This window comes from Poecilia mexicana, unplaced genomic scaffold, assembly GCF_051168715.1.
Source record: "Poecilia mexicana isolate PSO_F unplaced genomic scaffold, ASM5116871v1 scaffold_8, whole genome shotgun sequence".
In the NCBI taxonomy this organism is placed as follows: domain Eukaryota; kingdom Metazoa; phylum Chordata; class Actinopteri; order Cyprinodontiformes; family Poeciliidae; genus Poecilia; species Poecilia mexicana.
In genome coordinates, this window is record NW_028263377.1 from 17,558,922 (window position 1) to 17,579,157 (window position 20,236).

Consider the following 20,236-nt stretch of genomic DNA (forward strand, 5'->3'; position numbering starts at 1 on the left):
TCTGCTGTCGCAGTATGATCAAAGTGAAAATGGTCAAATATTTTGGTTAAATTTTACTAGCCACATGAAGTATTTTAGATCAGAACACTTCTCTTTTCAGTATATGACATGACCTCTCCTACCAGGGTTCTCCGCTCGCTCCCTTCCTGTATCCTCTATTTTGCTTTTACAAATGGCTACGGAAACACACCACGCTTTTCTGCAGACAGCTTCCTCAGTGGACAAAGACCTTGCAATTTCCATCCAAAACTTTTTAGCCATTCAACAGTTTTTGTAGTTATTTAGTGAAGAATCATGCTAATTTCAAAAGGTTTTGACCACATCAGATAAACATTCCTCAAAAGTAACTAGACAATGGATATGGACTTGTTGAAGAAAACAACATTGCTGTGCGAGCGCATTTCTGCATAAGAAATCGCAGCCATCGTGTCAAATAACACAACACTTTGAACAGAGCTTTGTCAAATTCGTTTGAAGTGGGCCTGGTGTCGAGTTTGGCAGGTGAATGCCTCCGTACAAACAAAGTGACACAATTTCCTCATGCACCTATGTCAATGAGAAGCAATTTCCCACTACAGATTTACTTTGTTTTACATGAAACATTAGCTTAGACGAAAATATATGTCCTCCACTTATGAACATAAAATCATGTTCAACCCACACCTTACTCATTGTTGTTAGAAATGTTATTTTCTGGTTAGCGCTTTGATTGGTATTGAATCAAAGCATAAACAGGTTTAGAACAGAAACCATTCTGGAGAAATTCTAGTTAAGAAAGAAGAAAGACTTCCTTCATTCCACTGACATTTGATTTTGAATGCCATCACAAACAGAAAGCAAACAAAAACGTACACTGATGCAGGTTTATAAAGAGGCAACGCTAATGCAAGCAAGACTAGCACAGAGAGTAAGACAAAGTGCCAACAAAAACTGAGTTCTTCTAAACGATCTCCGTTACTTACCCAAATCTTTGGATCCTTGACTCTCACTGGCCAGCTCACCCATTCGTACCAGGGCATCAAAGTAGCCTTTTGCAGCAAATGTCACATCTGAAGACACGAAGAGTAAATCAGCAGTTAGTTTAAAGGTTGAAAGAAGTATATATAGTTGGTTCAATTTATTTTACAAATAGATTTACTAAGTTTCTGTGTAGGACATCAGTAAAGAATGTATCCATGTATCTGTGTAGATATTTTTTTCCCTTTTTCTTGGTAGTTAGGTATTTTGATAAGTTAAAGAGATAACCTTAATTTCAGATTTCATACTACACCCAGTTCCATTGTTGATATATGAAATATGACCTCTGATTAAACCCAATTCTGAGCAGCTCCCAAAATCAAATAATGGGACTATACAAAATGGCAGTTGAAGACTGAACTATGCAATTGTGTTTCAAAATAACTTGAATATATTATATGGATTCATATGATCTCCACATGTCTGTTAAAAAGACCCACAGCATGAGCTCTTTTGCTAAATTTTGAGAAGTCAATCTTGAAAAGATTAACAAAAAAAGCTAGATTGCAGTAAATCGATTTGGCTAGTCTCAGTCAAAAATCAAATATTAATCAATCATTGCGAGTCAAAAATCAAGCCAAGCATTTTTCCTATGGAGGCTCATTTCAATGTGAGAGCAACGGGTAACAAAGAAATCAATAATGGCTCTAAGAAAACATTATAGCTCTATTAAGGAAGCAGCAATAGTGACTGTTAGCCACATGCTGTTCCCTGGCATTTTTATGTCTTCCTTTTCGTTTAATCTCTTTTGTGAAAAGGCAGACACCCTTACTGGTGGGAGACCACTGATTGAAGAATGAATTACAGCTCATAGAGTTCCTTACAAAGATTCCAGCTGAGGATGGTGAAGATGTGAGTGTAGGGATTTGCCAACTCTGTGGCAAAGCCCCTTCAATATGCTAGACTGAAGGGACTTGTATATGAAAAATGATTTTCTTCTCTGGTACTGATTAAAGTCAGAGACAGATGTGTTCTGCAAATGATTTATCTCCACTTCTGATTTGTGTTTTATCAAATCATATAGAAGCACAGAATTTTACAAACATTTTCAATGAAAATGTCTCAGCAGTGTCTAAAAGTGCAACAAGCTACAAAATATTCATATTAGCTTGTGTTGCTCATAGTAAGTAGCTTGGTCACTGAGCAGTAAATCCCATTGTTTTTCTGACAATCAATTGCAACTTGTTGAGGTGGATCTTGTGCACTTCCCAGATGAAAGCTCAAGAAGGAAGCCAACAGCACTTAATTCTGATTCTGTGTTTTCTGCTTCAGTTTGTAACAGTGACAATACTGGTAGAAGTTTGTTCTGTAACCGACTGGTTGTTGGTCAGTCCATCTCAGTCACCCTGTTCTTGGGCAAGACAACTCATCTGCCTCCAGCAAATATTGAGCAAATGCTGCTCAACTTTTGTTCAAGATTTTACACAAATATATATATATATATTTTTTTTTTTTTTTTTTTTTTTTTCCAGGACAAAATAAAGAATCAGCAAGGTTCCAAAGAACAATAACCAGTTGAATCCCCTTGTTGAAAATGTTCGTGTACTGCCAAAAAGGTCGTGTCGGGTGGATGCAAGTTCCCGTCCAGCTGCCCAAGGGGCTTCTCCAATCTCTGGGAAATAATGACTGCTGCTTTTGAAGGTGAATTCAGCAGCAGTACAGTTGACAGATTGGACCTAAGCCTGGAAACAGCTGTCAGGTGTAAGACACATTTACAACAATAGAATGACAGGGACAGGCTAATTCTAACAGACAGATGTAGACACTCCACCACAGAAGAAGTCTTCTAAGCTGATGGACATATGCTAATGTTGGTACCAGTTACAGCTGGACCAGCTGTAGAGGACGGTATGCCTGCTTCCACCTTTGTTGCACAAGGCTATTTTTTAAAGCCACACAGTTCCTGGGCTGGCCTTGTTGTGGAATGTGTGTATGAATGCATGACAGCTTATAGTGGTATACACTTGCATGCCACAGAGTTAAAACAGATTTTCCAGCAACAGACACTCTTGCTGATGCCTCAACGCCTGAAGAATGTGGAATATCAAGTGTACAATTAAAAGAAAGGCTTCACACAAAGCTTGGACCTATATTAACAGCACCAGCAAAAAGCATGGTGAGGGGTCCAAAACAACAGATGGACAGATGGGATTACCAGACAGTATGAACAGAGCTTGTTTCAAAGACCCATCACTAAACCTTCACTCTGAAGAACTGTAAACAACATTTCAGTCAGGACACAGGCCATCCTTGTCTGGTCACTTCAATATATATTTGAGTATGTGCTTTAGTGCACAGTTTAATGTGTTTTTTAGACATGTTAAGGACTATGTAATTAGTTGACTTTCTGTGGGTTGTAAAAAAAAAAAAAAAAGTAGAATACACCCACCTTCAGATCCTGAAAGCCTACAAATGAAACTCTTTTGGCATTGGCAGTGTTAAATAATTTCAGAGATTGCACCATATGGATAGAAATGTGTCCTCCCAGAGCTGCTAAGTCCCTTGGGTTGAATCAGTTCTGCAAAGTGGGTCTTTAATGGCTCAGCGAACCCCTACCAGTCTGTTCCCATGGCACATAACGGTCAGGATTATTTATTGTACGTGTAAGGGAATAGGAATGCTGGCCTGGGAATGGAGGAAATTCTCTAATGCTTTGGCCAGTTTAACTCGTGAGGGCTGGGGTTGTGTTAAGGTTCAGGGGTGTTTAGAAGGAAAACTCTTGTAGCACTGTAATCCAAGTACAAATCACAGATCTCAAAAGACTATTGCAGAAAGTCTATTGGCACAAATCTGGCTGCTAACAGAGAGCTGTCCTTTCTTTAGCATTTTGTACTTTTTTTCCCCCTTCCAAATTAAAGGACACAAGAAGTGGTAGAGTATAGTGCAACTCATTATAAGGCCTGGCCATAGTGTATGAGGACAAAGATAATCTAGCTTTCATGAAAAACATGAAGACAGGTAGATGAAGTACAGGTACATGAAGAGAGAATGCTAGTGCTGTCTTGGCTGAGTGCCTAAACCTGCAGTGAAGTGCAGAAAAAAAAATGAATGAAGGAAAAGAAAGGACTCACTGGCGAGGGCCTTCTCATAGTTCTTCCCCATGGCAACAAAGTTCCGTAAGCAGGGGTTGAACTGCTCCATGATGGTCTGAAAGAAAAAAAAAAAAAACACCACATTGTTGGAGGATGAAAGCCTCACTTATCACTACAACAGGGTCAAGAGCACAGAGGACGTTTGCCTCGCTCTGCTCGCTTTGTTTCTTTCACTAGCCTCCTTCCTTAAAGCCCACAAAAATCAGTTTTACAAAGAATAAAAGCATTTAAACCACACAAAAGCTGGATCTTTACAGGCTGCATATTAAAAAGGCAATTTCCAACTTGAAAGTATGCTATGGTTTCAAACACTGTCAAATCCTCAAACATTTCCAATAACTTTTTCAGGATTTAAAATTCCTTTTAAAAGCAAAGAATTGGGATTTCTCAAGTTTAATATAGTATCAAGTAAGACTCTCCTCGTCCAACTACAGCTGCATGCTGTCAGGCAAATGTGTTTTTACTGGGTGAGGGTAATCTTCCCAACAACTATGTACTTCTTCTGTGTTCTGGTTGAAACAGAGATTTCAGGTTTGTACTTGAAACATAAACTTATGGTGTTAATGCATTTACCTTTTAAATTTAAATGAAATCTTCATGTACTCTCGTTTTTGTCTTTGAGACACCTTAAATTGTTTAAACTCCATAAAAAGTATGAAACATGGCCTTCCTCAGAGCATGACACCAACTGGTTTTCAACCTTAAGTTTAGAACCATAGACACATAAAACCATTGGCATGAGAACTTAAAATGGCTGATAATGGTCATGCAGCTTAAAAGCCAACACATCTTTATCAGTTCTACATGAAATTAAAACCTACAGGTAAATGTATTGTAATTTTATTTTACAACAGTGACATATTTAATGTTATTTTAACAACAATGATAATAATGCCTGTATTATCATATAAATGAAATGCAATTTAAAATCACAATGCATGTTTGTGGTTATACGTCAGAGCATTATTCCATTCCATGCCTATTCACAAGGACATACAAGCTGTGCTAGAGTCTGAGAGTCAAGTGTACAGGGCTCTGTAATGGTATCCACACCCTTTGTCATTTTTCTATTCTTGAACTCTCAACTATGAAATTAAAATGCAACTGCAAAGAAAATAAGTACAGCACCTTAAATTGGGTATCATGTAGCATAGTGTGTTGTTTTGGTGAAGCAGGATCAACATATTTTTTTCTGAGGTGTTTAATGTGTTGACTCATCAGCGTTTCTTGATGCGATTGCAATTAGCAATAAATAAAACCTATTTAAAGCAGGAGTGGTACACTGCATTGCTGCAGATAAACTGAACTGCAAAAGAAGACAGTCTTGATCCCCGAGAAAGGAGAATACCTGACTCTCACCGCAATAGTTTCCTGTGCTTCTCATCTACCTCTCCTCTCCTTCCTTCTCCTGCGCTCCTCCAGGACTTCTTCCAATTAGTTGGTCCCTAGTCAAACACTCAAGAATAACCCGAGGACAGAAAGACAACCACAATAGTGCTGCAGCAGTAACAGCACCAACACAAACCATCAATACTGTGGGAGAAAGCTTAATCATCTACTTCTTGCCCTGAATCCAGACAATGGCAAAAAGAATATGCAATGTGTCGTCGTTGACAACCTGAAACAACCTCATAAGTTCATCCTCCTTCCTCAGTTAGCTTCAGCACTTTGTTTGTTCCTTTGTTTTTCCTGTCCCCTTTGTTTTTAATGAGAGGCAAGAGTTTGATAAAACCACATGTTTCAGTGTATGCCCACTGTACTGTAAAGAGCTGCAGTTCAGGTGGCCTGAGTGCTGCATAACCCACCTACAAAATAAATATCAATGACTCACACTTTAACAACTCAACAGCTTTCATTAACAGTAAATTGCCAACAGTAACTTCTGTTATGCAGGACCCGATTGTGCTCACATCGAAAGTCCGGACAACACAGGCAGATTAAACTGGTTCACAGAAAGGGGAAGACAATGACCAAAAGAGGCAAAAAAATGAATATGTAGTAACTGAAATAAAACAAATGGACTGGAAGGATAATCAAGTAACCATGTTACCTTCAGTTACAAAAATGGGTAACACTTTATTTGAAGGGGTGTGCATAACACTGACATGACACCGTCATAAACATGACAGTGTTTACCTGTCATGAACATAAAGAAGCCTTTATGAATGTTTATGACAGCTGTCCTGAAGTGTCATTCGGTAAATAATGACACTCTTAATGCAAAGTTGCTCTAAAAGTTGCATTGAAAGTCCATTAAAAATGCCAACTTTGAATGATATTGTAAATAATGACAATTTAATGCAAAGTTGGCATTTTTAATGGACTTTCAATGCAACTTTTAGAGCAACTTTGATTTAAAAGTGTCAATATTTACTAAATGACACTTAATGACAACTGTCATAAACATTCATAAAGGCTTCTTTATGTTCATGGCAGGTGTTATGTCATGTTTTTGACAGTGTCATGTCAGTCTTATGCACACCCCTTCAAATAAAGTGTTACCCAAAAATGTTGTATACATCTTAATGTAACAATTTGATACCTTGAAATTGATTTCTGTCTCTTTGAGAAGCTCCTGTTCTTAAAGACTCTCTGCCTTCATCACGTCATCATAACAGTGCTTCTCATTATGCATTTTTCCATTAATTTATATGATAACCTCAACAGACTCCCAGTTCCACCAACTGTTAGCTAATTGCTGCTGCTGCCTGTCTGGAAGAGCTGAGTGGAGAAGACGTGGGGGAAGGGTGCTGGAGACTTAATTTTGTCCAAAAGTGAATAACAAACAGCTCTGAGATGTGCTACAAGACAAACTATCAGTAATCCACATCATATTAGAAAGTAAATGTAGCTAAAGCTAAAGTTTGCCTAGCATTTCAGCAAATGGCTCTGAATTAAAACATATTTTGGTGTTGTCAATATGTGGATTATTTTAAGCGGTACATATCAGACGTGCTTAGAAACCAAAAACTCTTCTGCAGAAACTCCTGCGGGGACAAAACATCTGTGGCTGCCAAGAAAACTGGCAAACAGAAACTTGAGGATTTAGAACGTCACTGGTAGGCAACTTAATGTTGATGAAACCTATCCTGTATGGGACATCCTTAACAGGAAAGGCAGCATTTTTTCTGTAAAGACAGTGTCACAATTAGAACAACCGTTTCTGCACTCAATGAATATTTTACCGTTTCATATCATGTTTTTTTCTGTTTTGTTTTGAGGCCTTTTGTTATTGTGAGTTTGCTTTAAATGGCCTAATTGTATTTGAGCATCTGTGATTCAAAATCTAAAGAACTTAGATTTAATAAAATCTGAGCTGGATAATTGTATACTATGGAAAAAAAAACAAAAAAACAAACATTTACCATTTGAGCTTTCGCTATGTTTGTGAAACCAGTGAAAGGGGCAATTTTTGACAGTCCTTACAGGGGATAAGAACTACATCAAACTTGAACAGATTATGTTTTTTTTTAAAACACAATGTGCGAAAACAAATAATCTCCAAAAACGTAAGGACATAGCAAAACTCTTGATGAAAGCAATAAAATAATTTTAAAAGGTGGTGTATTTCAATTTAAAAAATGGGGAAAAAAACAAAAACAAAAAGCCTTCAGTTAGGACTCCACATACATCCCATTTATTATCACTATATTATTATCACTTCTATGCAATATTAATATTCCATAGAAGTGCCATAACTCCGACACTATTTATGCAAGTACTACGCATCCAGGCTCTCTATGCCAGTAAAATATGAAAAAAAGGTTTTAGGATAATCTCGCAAAATCTGAATTACAACCCATTTTTCATTTTTAGTAGTTGTCGCCTGATAAAACACTGTCATTAAAACAATGTGGTTCAGATAGAAGTAATACATTCATGTTTTTGCTCAGTAATTTAATAAATTCCTGCCTGGGGTCTACTTTTCAAACAAAAGCATAACATTGAGACAGTAAAGTTGTTATTTATTTATTGCAAGTTATATCGTCATTGCAGGATTTGTATGTATTCGTATCGTGCAGGCACACTTCCACTCTTGATCACAAAATATTAGCAGATGAAGTCAAGTCATCTTTTACTTTGGTAAGAAGTTAGAAATCCAAACATTTGTAATGTACCAGTTGTAATTGTAAAATGTCAGTGTTGATTGCAAAGATCACTATGAAACAACTTGCATTTGAACACATCTCCTCACTCATCTATAGGGGATTTGTGCATCATATTCTGAAACAATCGGAGGACTCCAACTCAGTGGTTAAATGTGCTTGTATAAATAGTAAAACTGATCACAAAAAGAAAAAGACATCCCTTAAAAAAACTTGATAGGATTTTTTTTTTCTTTTTCAAACAAACTCAATGAGTAGGAAGAGACAAAACAGCGCGTGTGCAACACAAATGCACTTATTTAGGCACCTACATTAATACAGAAACTATATAATAGAATGATGTTTTAAATGGGTGGGAGGATTACATAAAAACGCAAGTCCCAGTGAGCCATCATTACAGCACTCTCTCCCACTGAAGAGGTTAAAGGTAGCTGACACGAGCCTTGCTGCCTTTCTTGTGCAAACTGCAAACAGGCTTCCTGATCCTCAACCAGGGAACAAAAAAAAGCACTAATAAATGCAACTACAGGACAAGCCTAATCATACAATTACACGATGGCTGACAGATAAAAAGTATTATATAAGAGACAAAATTACGATGCGTTTTCACATGCCATGCAGTAGAGAAAGGACAAGGAGGCAATCAGTCTTCATTTCCTGTCATTGTTGCTAAATTTGTCATCCCAGTTCTCCTGTACTACATTGTTACTCTAATTGTAGACGCTAATTGGGAAAATGGGGCCAGGAGACACTTGAGGTTGTATGACATGGTGGAAAGAGGAAAGGAAGTGGGAAAAATTAAGAAATAATGTGGAGTATATCCACTTCCACGTCCTTTTGTATCATCTGTCAGTTTAAAAAGAAAAGAAAAAAAAAATAATTATGGCATCCTCCATCATTCCCGAGGATGAAATTCACTTATTAGAACTAAGGTCAAAAATTAAAGCAGACAATTGAAAGAGGGCAAAGAAATGTGTTCTGCAAAATTAATCAAATGATTGTCTCAGTGCTGAGACGTAAAAGAAAAAAAAAGAAAGACATTTCAACTAGAAAGGCTGTAGATACATGAAACGTTAGGGATGAAGCAATTTTACCCTCACATTCAAACTAAATTAATTTGTAAGAAGCAGCTGAAACAAGGTCAAAACATCTTAAGTCAACGACAAATTCAGTCTATGGAGCAGTCACTCCTCTCCGCTCAGTCTTTCTGCTCTCCCCTGTCACACATTTACACCTTCACACACACACAAATATAATGACATGCTAAGGGGGCAATTTGAAAGTAACACCAGCTGATTAAAACCAGGGGCACTCACACACTCAAACAAGCCTAGATCACATCATCTGTTCAGTTGTGCCCTTCCCTCGCTCCTTTTTTTTTTTTGCACCACAGCCCTGCCTGCAGGGCCTGAAAAACCCCCTGATCAGGTGAAGAAAACACTCCTGACTAATATATTTGTCAGACTGCAGAGACCTGTCATGCGGTGAACGGTAAAAAAGGCAGCAGAGGCTAATGAGGTAATTTACAGAGAATGTAAAGAAAGACATTGACTTGCAAATTCACAAACATACAGATCATTTTTAGCGACAGAAAAGAAATGAAAGATCAGAACACGCCTTAAAAGGAAGAGCTGCATTTCCAAGTGACCTAGTCAGCCTTCTTGGCAAAGTGCATTGAATCAAGATCAGACATGTCAGGGCTGCTATTACCATTCAGCAAGACGGTTTGAGGGAAAACCTCGTGTTGCCCGAGCAACTGAATCCAAGAGTAAACACCTCCAATAAAACAGCCACATAACGACAATTTTGATGATGGAGTCTACCAAAATCTGTAGGGCGATATGCAGTTATAAACAAGTATTTAGATACAAAATAAAAGGATTGATTTACATTACATCAACCTAAACTTTTACCGTCTCAGGTCTGTTGGGCTTAACTAAGTTATTTTAATTTTCTTAAATATCAGAATAATGAGAGATTTTTTCTTCCTTTGTTACTTTCTTCAAAGTCAAAAATGTCCATACATTAATTAGATTACTAAGCCCTTAAACAATTTGGGAAACAAATTACAGATTTGTAAGCTTGTGATAAGTGAATACACAACATTGAAGGATTCCAAAAAAAAAAAAAAAACTGTTTAGAAGCCTACAGGAAAATACTATGATGGTTTGTGACAAACAGGTTGAAAATGTAATCCTACCAAAATCTAAGAAAATGCAGGTACATTTCTTACTTAAACAAGTTATATAGATAGTCTTGACAGATAATGAGGAAAAGAACAATTATAAAGGGTAAGTTAAGCTCAAATTATTTACTAAAAAAAAAAAAAACAATAGCAACCCAACTTAAGTGAGCCTAATAAATACTTTAGAGAACTAAAATGTTTAATGCAATTATTACAACCTCGGGAAAGCCGGACAGGCATTTAAAATCTTGCATCAAACACAAAAAGATTCCTCAAGTTAAAGAGAAGGGGAAAATGTAAATATTTTCTAAATTACCACAGAAATCAAGAAAACCAAAAGGAATTCATGATTCTAATGCCTGAAAATCATTCTCTCTGCACCGACAGAGTGCAAGTAACAATGTGGTAATTTAGTCTTGAATAATCTAATAGTCTCAGATGTCTGAACAGGATATGAACTAATTGCTGCATGACACTGTGATTGGATTAAACGGGTTTTAGTGTCCTTCGGGAGGCAGAACGGCTGACTTCAAACTGATAAGAGTGTGGTGGGAAAGGGGAGCAGGGGGGGTAATAAAGTTTAAAAAAAGAAAACCTGACCAGCAACATCTGGAAAGTCCATCACAGAAACTATTTAGAAAAGGAAAGGCATATTGAAAGACAGGAAGCAGGTGATCACACAGAGCATTTATCTGCCACAAGTGAAGTTCAGCTGATCAGATGAACCACAACAAACCACACAGAAGCACTCAGTGAATTAAGACTCCCTTGCTGATTGGTATCAAGTTTAAATATGTTGTTTACAACCAGAATGGGGTACAGATTTTTTTTTTCTTTTTTTTCCAGCTTCCTTGGAGCTTGGAATTCTTTCACGATTTAGGTAATTGATTTCCTACTAATCCAGCTACTTCTATCAAGAAAAGAACAACAATATGAAATGCCAAATGAACATTTCCACTCATTTCAGCATGCACAAATATCAAGCTTGTGGATATCTTTTGCAGTCAAGTTATTTAGCAACTTAGAAATGAACTGAGGGGTTAAAATATAGTTAATTGTCATGCTATTTTAACAACAAGCTGCCCTGAAGAAAAGCAGACAATATGTATAGAGTATATTTGGACTTTGCTAGAGGCTTCTCTGTGCCAAACTTTACAGTTATTTATTTCCATCTCTTTCTTTACCCAAGGGAATTTATTTGGTGCTATGGCCAATACCAGCTGATCACAAATAGTTTTCCCCTCGCTGTCACAACTGATAACGCCAGACTTGTTGCCATATTGGAAAGATGGAACACAGTTTGGAATGGCTGCATTCCTTATTACATTTTGCCTGAGAAAGGATAATTTAATATCAGGACCAGCTCAAAAATAGACAAGTTGCTGCTGAGTTTTCCTTTTATATACGAGCAAATCGCTGAGGCAGCCAATCCAACGATCCAAGATTTACAGGAAGGTTTTTCAGCGATATATTGGAATTTTCAATCAATTATTAACGAGAGAAGGTAGAAGGAATGTGGTGAACAATATGTCTGTTTGCAAACTTAGATTACTCCGAATGGTTTTAGGTACTTGCATTTATCCTGACTAAAGCACACGCAGTTTGCAGTTATTTCACACCAAAGTGGACTATGCACGGTGTTTGATCTGAAAGCAAACATCATGTGAATACGTTGCTTCTTCAACAAATTCAGTCAAGGGACCACATTTTAACGCTGTGAACAGAGAGAAGACATTCCTTCAGAATCACGTGCGTTTTCTTTTGCAGTGGAAAACTACAGAATCTTTCATTGTGTGACAAATTAGTCATGTCAAACGCAGACAGCCACGCGGAAGGTAGACCAAAGACTTTCAGATCTTTAAAGGGGGAAATCTTTAGTCTTATTACCTTACACCTATATCTATGCACATCAAGAAAAGACAAAATGTCAATGTTCATTCAAATCAGTAACTCACTGAGTTTTACTGTGTGCAATATTCATTACACTCAGTAAAACATTTGAAGCACGTTTCTGATAATTTTATTATGATCTATAGAATTCAACTTCTCAGGAAATTTGATTGAAAGATGAAACCAATTTTAAACATATATGTAAAAATTGGATGTTATGGCCAAGAAAATCTTGTGAAAGACTGCTGACTTGACTTGTCCATCAGACACACCTGACAGTAAGAACAAACCACTAAAGGTCATTGCTGCGTCCAGGCATGTTCATGGAAAGTTGAGTGTAGTAAAAGTTGCACAAGAAAAATTGATAACTTCAGTATTGAGAGGATTGTGAAACAAAGTCACATCAATAGACTGGTGGATGTTCAGAAGTTGTCTACTGTGGTTGTTATTCAAGAATCATCAAATTCATATGTGTCTCAAATTCATTCCTCATTCCCTTGTATTAAGTAATTCCTGAGCCAGAGAAAAACCCAGTGTAACAAATAGTCATGTAGCCGTGCCCAACTTGTTGCTGCACTTCATCAGCTGGCTGAAATAAATCTTCCACTCTTCCCTGGTTTACTTAAAACGTCAAATTGTAAATCTGTACAGCAGGGTCATGAAAAACACAAATGATCATGGTGTTGCAACAAGGGAATGGCACAGCACTCTCACAGCTTTAACTTCCTTCATAAGAACACAGAAAGTTGTCATTTCACTAGGAAACAATTCTTCCCAGATGACGATGTGTTATGTCAGGAACAAGTTGCAAGAACTCCCAAATCTAGGCTTCAGGAACCAAATTATTTTTATTCCTGTTGCCCCAAGAGTGAGGTCAAGTTTCTGTTCTTTCCTCAAAGGCCACTATTTATTAAGTGGCCTTTGAGGAAACAGTTTTTTAAACCACAGTTGGCAAGCTACACGTGGCATGACTTGTCAATAGTTGCAAACAGCTGTTAAGCAGCTAGTTACCACACACCCCACTGAGCATACAATTAATATGTATTTTGTTTAATTTTTAACTAGATGCAATTAGTTACGTATGCTTATGTTACTGTACTAACAACATGCCAAAGCTAGTATAATGGGAACGTTCACTTGAAAACTTTGACTTAAATTAATTTATATATTAACTTATTTATTGTTACAGATACATAATCTTAGCTGTTGTGGATAGAAGAAATCACCTCATGCTTCTTGTTAACTTTTGTTTAGGTACTGTAACACCGTGAATCGGTGATATTTTTGTCACGTTTGTCATATGGTGAGCATTTCATACCAGCCCATGACTAGTATTTATAAATTAATAGTTTATTAAAGCTGTTTGCACAAAAGAAGATGTATAAATATTGCTACTTTATACTTCCAGGTCTTTCAGAAATTACACTAGTTGTTCCAATTTGAACATAAATAGAATTAAGATACTGCTTTCACATCAGTTGAGTCTAGCATGACTCTGTGTGCAATAAAAGAGCAAAGAAAACCCCAATGTTGCAAAACAAAGAACAATCTACATCAAAATAGGTTTTGAATAATTTCTTAAAAACATCCAATCTTCTCTTTCTCTGGCAAATTAATTAGCACCTTACACACTAGTTTTTAGACTGTAGAAATGCTGTCTATGCAATCATCTCAGTCACCTCATGACCAGGCAGAATATGCTGAGTTATCACTTTTGACTATCTTTGGTTTACTTTCACTGCAGATTGGTAGCTCCATCTATAAACCGCTCCTAGTGTGCAATAGATCAGTAGTTATGATTTCTGTGGATAAGCAAAACTGTCGTGTTAAAACTGCCTCCCACTCTAAATAGCCCTAAAACTTTCAGCCCTTTTCCTTTTATCACTGTGGAAAAAGCTAAAAGGTACAATTTTAGCTGATTCAGTCACAACTTGACAAAACATTAAACTTTATAAGTGTGTTTGGCCCCAGTAGTCTCAGAGGCCTCAAGTTGAGGAAAAATCAAGTTGCCTTAAAATTTACTTCTATTGTTCCTTCTTCACCTCTTCACCTTTTGGTGCCACTGCACAACAAATTATTTACCCATAAGACCTGCCATTTACTTTTTTCACTGCCTTCCAAAGACAGAGTGACCCCAAAAAACACCTTAGCATCACTCAGCTAACCTAATACAGAAAGGCTGGTATCTATAGCAACCAAGATCCATACTTACTTTAGAGCTTTAGTTCTTTATCCAGAAAAATAAAAAGTCTATTCTGTAGAGGAGATCACAGGATCTCTCTGTAATTCTCTCAAAATTGAATCACCTGACCACTGTTTTTAAACTTCAAAGAAAAAAATGTGGTTCATAATTGATGACTAAGTTTTAATTGTGTCATAGGCAAGACAAAAGATATCAGCATATTTTATTTAGTATGGCAATTTCAAAGTTTTTAGAAAAAAGGTTCCTGTTAACTATGGATGATATTTAAGTCCTTGTAATTTTTTATTTATTTTTATCACAATGCAAGGTGGACAGAAAACGGTTCTAATATTTAACAAAAATTAACTATAAAAACATGAGGGGCTTTCAAGCTAGGCTTCTTGAAGATCAGTCTTTTTAATCAACTGTTCAGTACACTTTAAGACAGCATGAGGTTTATCTAATCCTCAACAACCATCTTTTCTGCAGGTTTTTAATTGTCAGCGTGCAAGACTTATGAAATATTTAAATGTAGTTTCAATTAAAAAAAAAATGCCATAGTGTTTGCGTGGGTATGCATGCAGAATTACCTCCTTTGTGGAGAGTAGCAAGGCTTTTGTTGCTTACTCCACTTGCAAAATGCGTGTAAAATAGTGTGGTCAGTGTTGCCCAAAGTGGCAGCCTCCGTCTCAGACATGGACACAGTTGCCACAGGCATGTTGACGTTCAGTTTATGACCCTTTCCATGAAAGGCCATTGTCCACTGCACTTACTAGAATTTTCCGTCTCTGTTCCTCCTTCAGTCTATAATTATAGTTTCTCCCTCTTCAGTAATTAGGGACTTCAACAAGGATCTGGACTGTCTCCATCTATTTTCCCCCTCTCTAACTTTTTCTCCCACCCACAGAAAAGTGTTATTTTTTTTCAAGCACAGCAACATTCATGTTCGTTATAGTGTCATTTCAGACAACAGCCACATTCACAACGTGACTCCGAATCAACTGCATGCATCGTGATGGTTATGAGGCTTCTTTGCAGCCTGTACACAGTTAGTACTGCCAGTCTCTGCCCTTGAAAAAGCAACGCTGAGTAAAAGAAAAAGAGAAATGTCTCTAAACCATCCGCCCCCAGACGTGCAGAGAAGGGTGGGTGTGTAGAGCAATAGTCCTCTCTGCATCGCAGTCAAAGGCACAGAACAAAATCTGCTCTTCCACAAGCAATGAAGATTATGAAGCCTCCTGCAGTGGATAATGCAATCATCTCAAAGCCCCAGGCTTCAGCAAGCATCAACTTGTTGAAGCACTATATTCTGGAAGCAGATGTTATGGAGCTCGAGTCGCTTCAGACTCTTTTAAATCTTGTATTATTAAACAAGCAGTGTCTGATGTGAGCATACTCTGCCAGAGCAAAAAGCTCTGGGTTACGTCTTCATGCAAGCAACTCCAAACAACTTCTTCATGAGAGTCCACAGGATCAGCACTGTATTTATACAACAGGCCAGCCCTGTTTATATCAGACCCATTTGGGAGCTTTCACGAGGAATTTTAGCATCCTCATGAAATGTCTTCAAATGAAGATGTGCATGTTTGTAAAAGATCAAGTGGTGGCTCCCCAGCACCCCTTCCAAAACAAAGAGTTCTTTGACAGGACAGAAACACACAAGAATAATGGCACATTGTTGCCAAGAGACCGCCTGTTTCGATGTAGTTCTCTTATCAACAAAGTATGGTTGATGTGACAATAGTGAAACTCATGACAATTTTGCAATCAAGACCCAAACTATTACATAATACAGTAATTGTTCACTTCATTAGTAACACCGTGTTGGACCCCCTCTTGGTTACAAAACTCCCTTAATTCTTCATGACAGGTTAAGAAAGGTGGTGGAAACATTCCTAAGATTATGGACCCGTATTGACATCATAGTAACAGCATTACTCGGGTTCTACAAATTGTTGGCTGCACATTCATGATGATTCCACCACATCTAAAAGGGTTCTTACTGGATTCAGATTCTGGTAACTGTGGAGGCCACTGGAGTAAAGCAAACTCATTGCCTTGATCAAGAACCCAGCTAAGATGAGCTGAACCTTGTGACAATGTTATTCTGCTAGAAGTAGACGTGTGAAGCTGGTCGTGAAGGGATGGACATGATCAGCAACAATACTCAGGTGGGCTTTGGTGTTTAGGCAATCCTCAGCTGGTGTTAAAGAGTCCAAAGTGTGGCAAGAAAATATCTTACAAACCCTCACACCACCATTAGCTCATACAAGGCAAAATAGATTAAAACATTCATAGATATATTTGACAAAACTATCCACTGTTTTCCAGGTTGTGTTGACAATCAGGGTGTGGTAATGCATGGGAAAATGTGAGCTGTCCCGAGGGTTGCTAGAAGCGAGTCGCACCCTTCTATTGCCTCACCTGCCGAGGGTGTGTTTAAATCCTGCACTGCATGTATTGGGGATGGAAAACAATGTTTCTTCTGACAAACACTGAGTAAATACAAGAAAAAAAAAATCCTCTACAGAGCGTGTTGGGTCACTTTGCCTCAGTGTAGCCTTCCGTTTGGCTCACCGTAATAAAAGTTTGTGAACCCACACTCAGCCCTATTCTCCCTCCTGAGATTCTGCTTTAATTAATCTGTTTGCTCACTTTAAGCAAGCCAGGTCATCGCTCAGACTTCATCCGTCCGCTTCGTAAGAGGCTTGACCTGAAGCACCACCCTATGCAGACATGACCAGCTGGTGGAGATGACAGTAGTGCAGACACACACCAACAGAGTGTCAGTCCTAAGTATCCGTCTCACCAAGTCAGCATGGGGATAACTAGATGCAAGCCGCCATGTCTGGGGCTGCCTGCCTGCCTACAGGAAGGAGGGGAACTCAAGTCAATAAAGGATCATGCAAAAATTGCTGGGTTTCCCGTGCCAACTCCCTTGCTGATCAAGATCATCTCAGAAAGCTTAGGTGTGCCCAGTGCCTTTACCGAAAGCACAACGCTTGCAGGGAGATTCAAAATCCCTAGTCTCACCCTACTAAACACACACACACACAAACACACACACACACACTGTAAACCGGGCTAAGATGAGACACATCAGCATTTACCCCCCTCATTACCCTGGCGATTACTCAGTATCTTGCCAGCTGCTTGCTGCAACTGCTTCACAGTCACCGCATGTTTTAACAGCTCTCGTTCCTCAAGAGATCTTTGCTTGCATCCTATAGAATGAAAAATTACAGACATACTCAGAATGCCTACATGGCAGAGAAACTGCAAGAAAGCAGAGTTGAAGAACTAATCATTACTTCTTCACAAAATCAATGGTTTTCCACTGTGACTGATTTAATAAAAATTAGGGACTGACTTAGAAAACATTATACAATAAACATTGAATAATTATCAACCTAAAGTGCCTTATGAGACTGAGGATACATCTTCTCCAACATTTAATATAATATATATATATCAAGAAATAACTTTTTGAAAATAAAAAGATATATATAATTCTGCTTGAAATTGTCTTTTAAAAATTTTTCACATTGGATTAAACTGTTTTGAAATTATGGTGATGTACTAAACTAATTGTATAGCTATTTCATTTCAGTGAGAAACTTAACTTTTTCAATTGACTTTTGTCATTTTTGATTTGCAATGAAAGAAATGCAATAATAAAGCCTTTATTCAGGTTTTGCTTCTCCACTTTGTGTTGATCACATCATTGGAAGAACAGGCTCCAAAGATTTCCCTCACAAATTAGGATTTTTTTTTTCTATTTTTAAGACATACCCCAAAATGCAAAATTATGAATGGAATAAATATCAAATAATGCGTTATTTACTCACAATACCCAATACATACTTCCAATTAAATTTTTCCTCCAAAGACTTTATAGAATTAAACAGAGTGGTTTACTACTAAACAAACAAACAAAAGAAAACAGGGTGAAGTAGACACATTTTTATTAAACGCATTTGGTGGCAGTTCTTAGTTACGATGCATGCAGTAAATATGTTGAGTCTGATGTTTTCAGTATTTGACTTGCTGAACACAATCCCAAATGGTCAATTTCTGATCTATGACTAATTGACTAATATATCTCAAATATTTACATTTCTGCTTTGCATAGTTTAGATTTACAGTTTTAGCAACACCAAAAAAAACAAAAAAAGTGCCATGTTTTTTAAAGATTAATCTTAGGGTATCGGTCAGTTTTCTTCAACTATTTGTATCACTGATTATATCTAGAATTCCCTCTTTACTCATTTACTTCCCAAATCAAATTATTTTAAAAAGTTAAATACATTTAACAAGCAGAAAAAACAATGAAAATTAATAATTTAAAAAAAATTGAATCTCACTATTTTATGTTTTTAAATTGAAAAAAATTTTTTTTTTTTAAATCTTGCAAGGGTGTTATTTGCCACTGGGTCAGGTCCCCAGAGTAGGAGAGGGACTGCCTTACCACTCCGCTGCCCCACAGAGTTCCTGCCTGTCAGGGCTCTGACGGGGTGCCTCCTCCCCAGTGACAAAGGTTCACTGCTGCGTTTGCACTTGAATGAACAAAATTTACACAAAACCTCAACTGACCCTAAGAGGAAGACCTATCATAGTCCTCGATAAACCCACATCACTACAAGTAAAGGAATAATCCTTCCAACTCTGGAAGACTGTACGCTAATCAAAGCTTCCAGTCATCAGTCTCAATACCAACATTTGCCATACGTTTCAGCCATTTTTGTTTAATGGATCAGGTTTTAAATGTGCAACAAAAACAGAAAAATTGAAGACAAGGAAGGATGTAGAGCTATATTAAAAATAAAATTGTGATATCTGTTTCGATGGGATCGTTAGTACCTTTTGAAAATAACCTCTACGCAGGTATTACACATGCATTTCACTAAGCCCATATTTCTTAAAATTGTTTTGTTATTCATCTGATGTAAATTCCTAGTCCATAACTGTCCTGTTTTCAATAGATGTAAGGAGAAATTATCATAATTAACAAAACTAAAGGCTTGAAAATGTCAGTGTGTAATTAATCTGCATAATGTGTTTCATAGAGAGCTAAATTGCTGGAATAAATTAACTTTGCAGCAAAAATCATTTGTCTGAAATGATGGATTCAGCCAATAGGACTGGAATAAAGTTTGGACATCTTAAAAAAAATAATAAATGAAAGATACAGGACTTGAATCAAGAACCAGACTTGCTTGGAGCCAAGTCTATGTATATATATATATACACACACACACACACACGATTGTATCAGCCGTTTATACAACTACTCATCAGGTGTCATTCCATGCTGGTTCAAAGATCAGATAGCATACATCAGATAAATTAACTTACTTGACAGGACTTTTATCCTCAAGTCAAATACAAACAACTTTTTAACCTCATTCCTGTGTTTTAGAATTAAACGGTGGCGGTCACCAAGTCCACACAGGTCTTTGTATGAAAATCAGGTTTGAGAGGAAGAGAACAAATGTTTACTTGTTGCAACAGAGACTCAACCCTCCCTGCCAAACACAGTCCTCTGGAATGCAGACTGTTCCCATTTCAAAGAACTAGGCTTCTATAAATCCACCGGTTTACAGGGACTAGCCTAACCGAACCTAAACTGTCATGAGCACAGAGGCGGACTAATTCAACAGGCCTTCATGTAACGAGACGGTGACCCTGATTTTGCAGGTTCGTGAGCAGTTTTGGCTGGAAGGTGTCGCCCTAATTAACCTGAGAAACATGGCTGGACGTCACG

General features: G+C 37.5%; 1 protein-coding gene across 2 annotated transcripts in view; it reads right to left on the reverse strand.

Annotated features, from left to right (window-relative positions):
* Positions 1 to 20,236, reverse strand: part of baiap2a (BAR/IMD domain containing adaptor protein 2a) — a 54,331-nt gene that overhangs the window by 33,633 nt on the left and 462 nt on the right. For both annotated transcript variants that reach the window (XM_014987810.2, XM_014987807.2), the window contains exons 2-3: positions 4,089 to 4,164; positions 963 to 1,049 (exon numbers count right to left, since the gene is read on the reverse strand). In XM_014987810.2, coding sequence (XP_014843296.1) covers positions 963 to 1,049; positions 4,089 to 4,164 — 163 coding nt within the window. The remainder of the gene's footprint in view (positions 1 to 962; positions 1,050 to 4,088; positions 4,165 to 20,236) is intronic.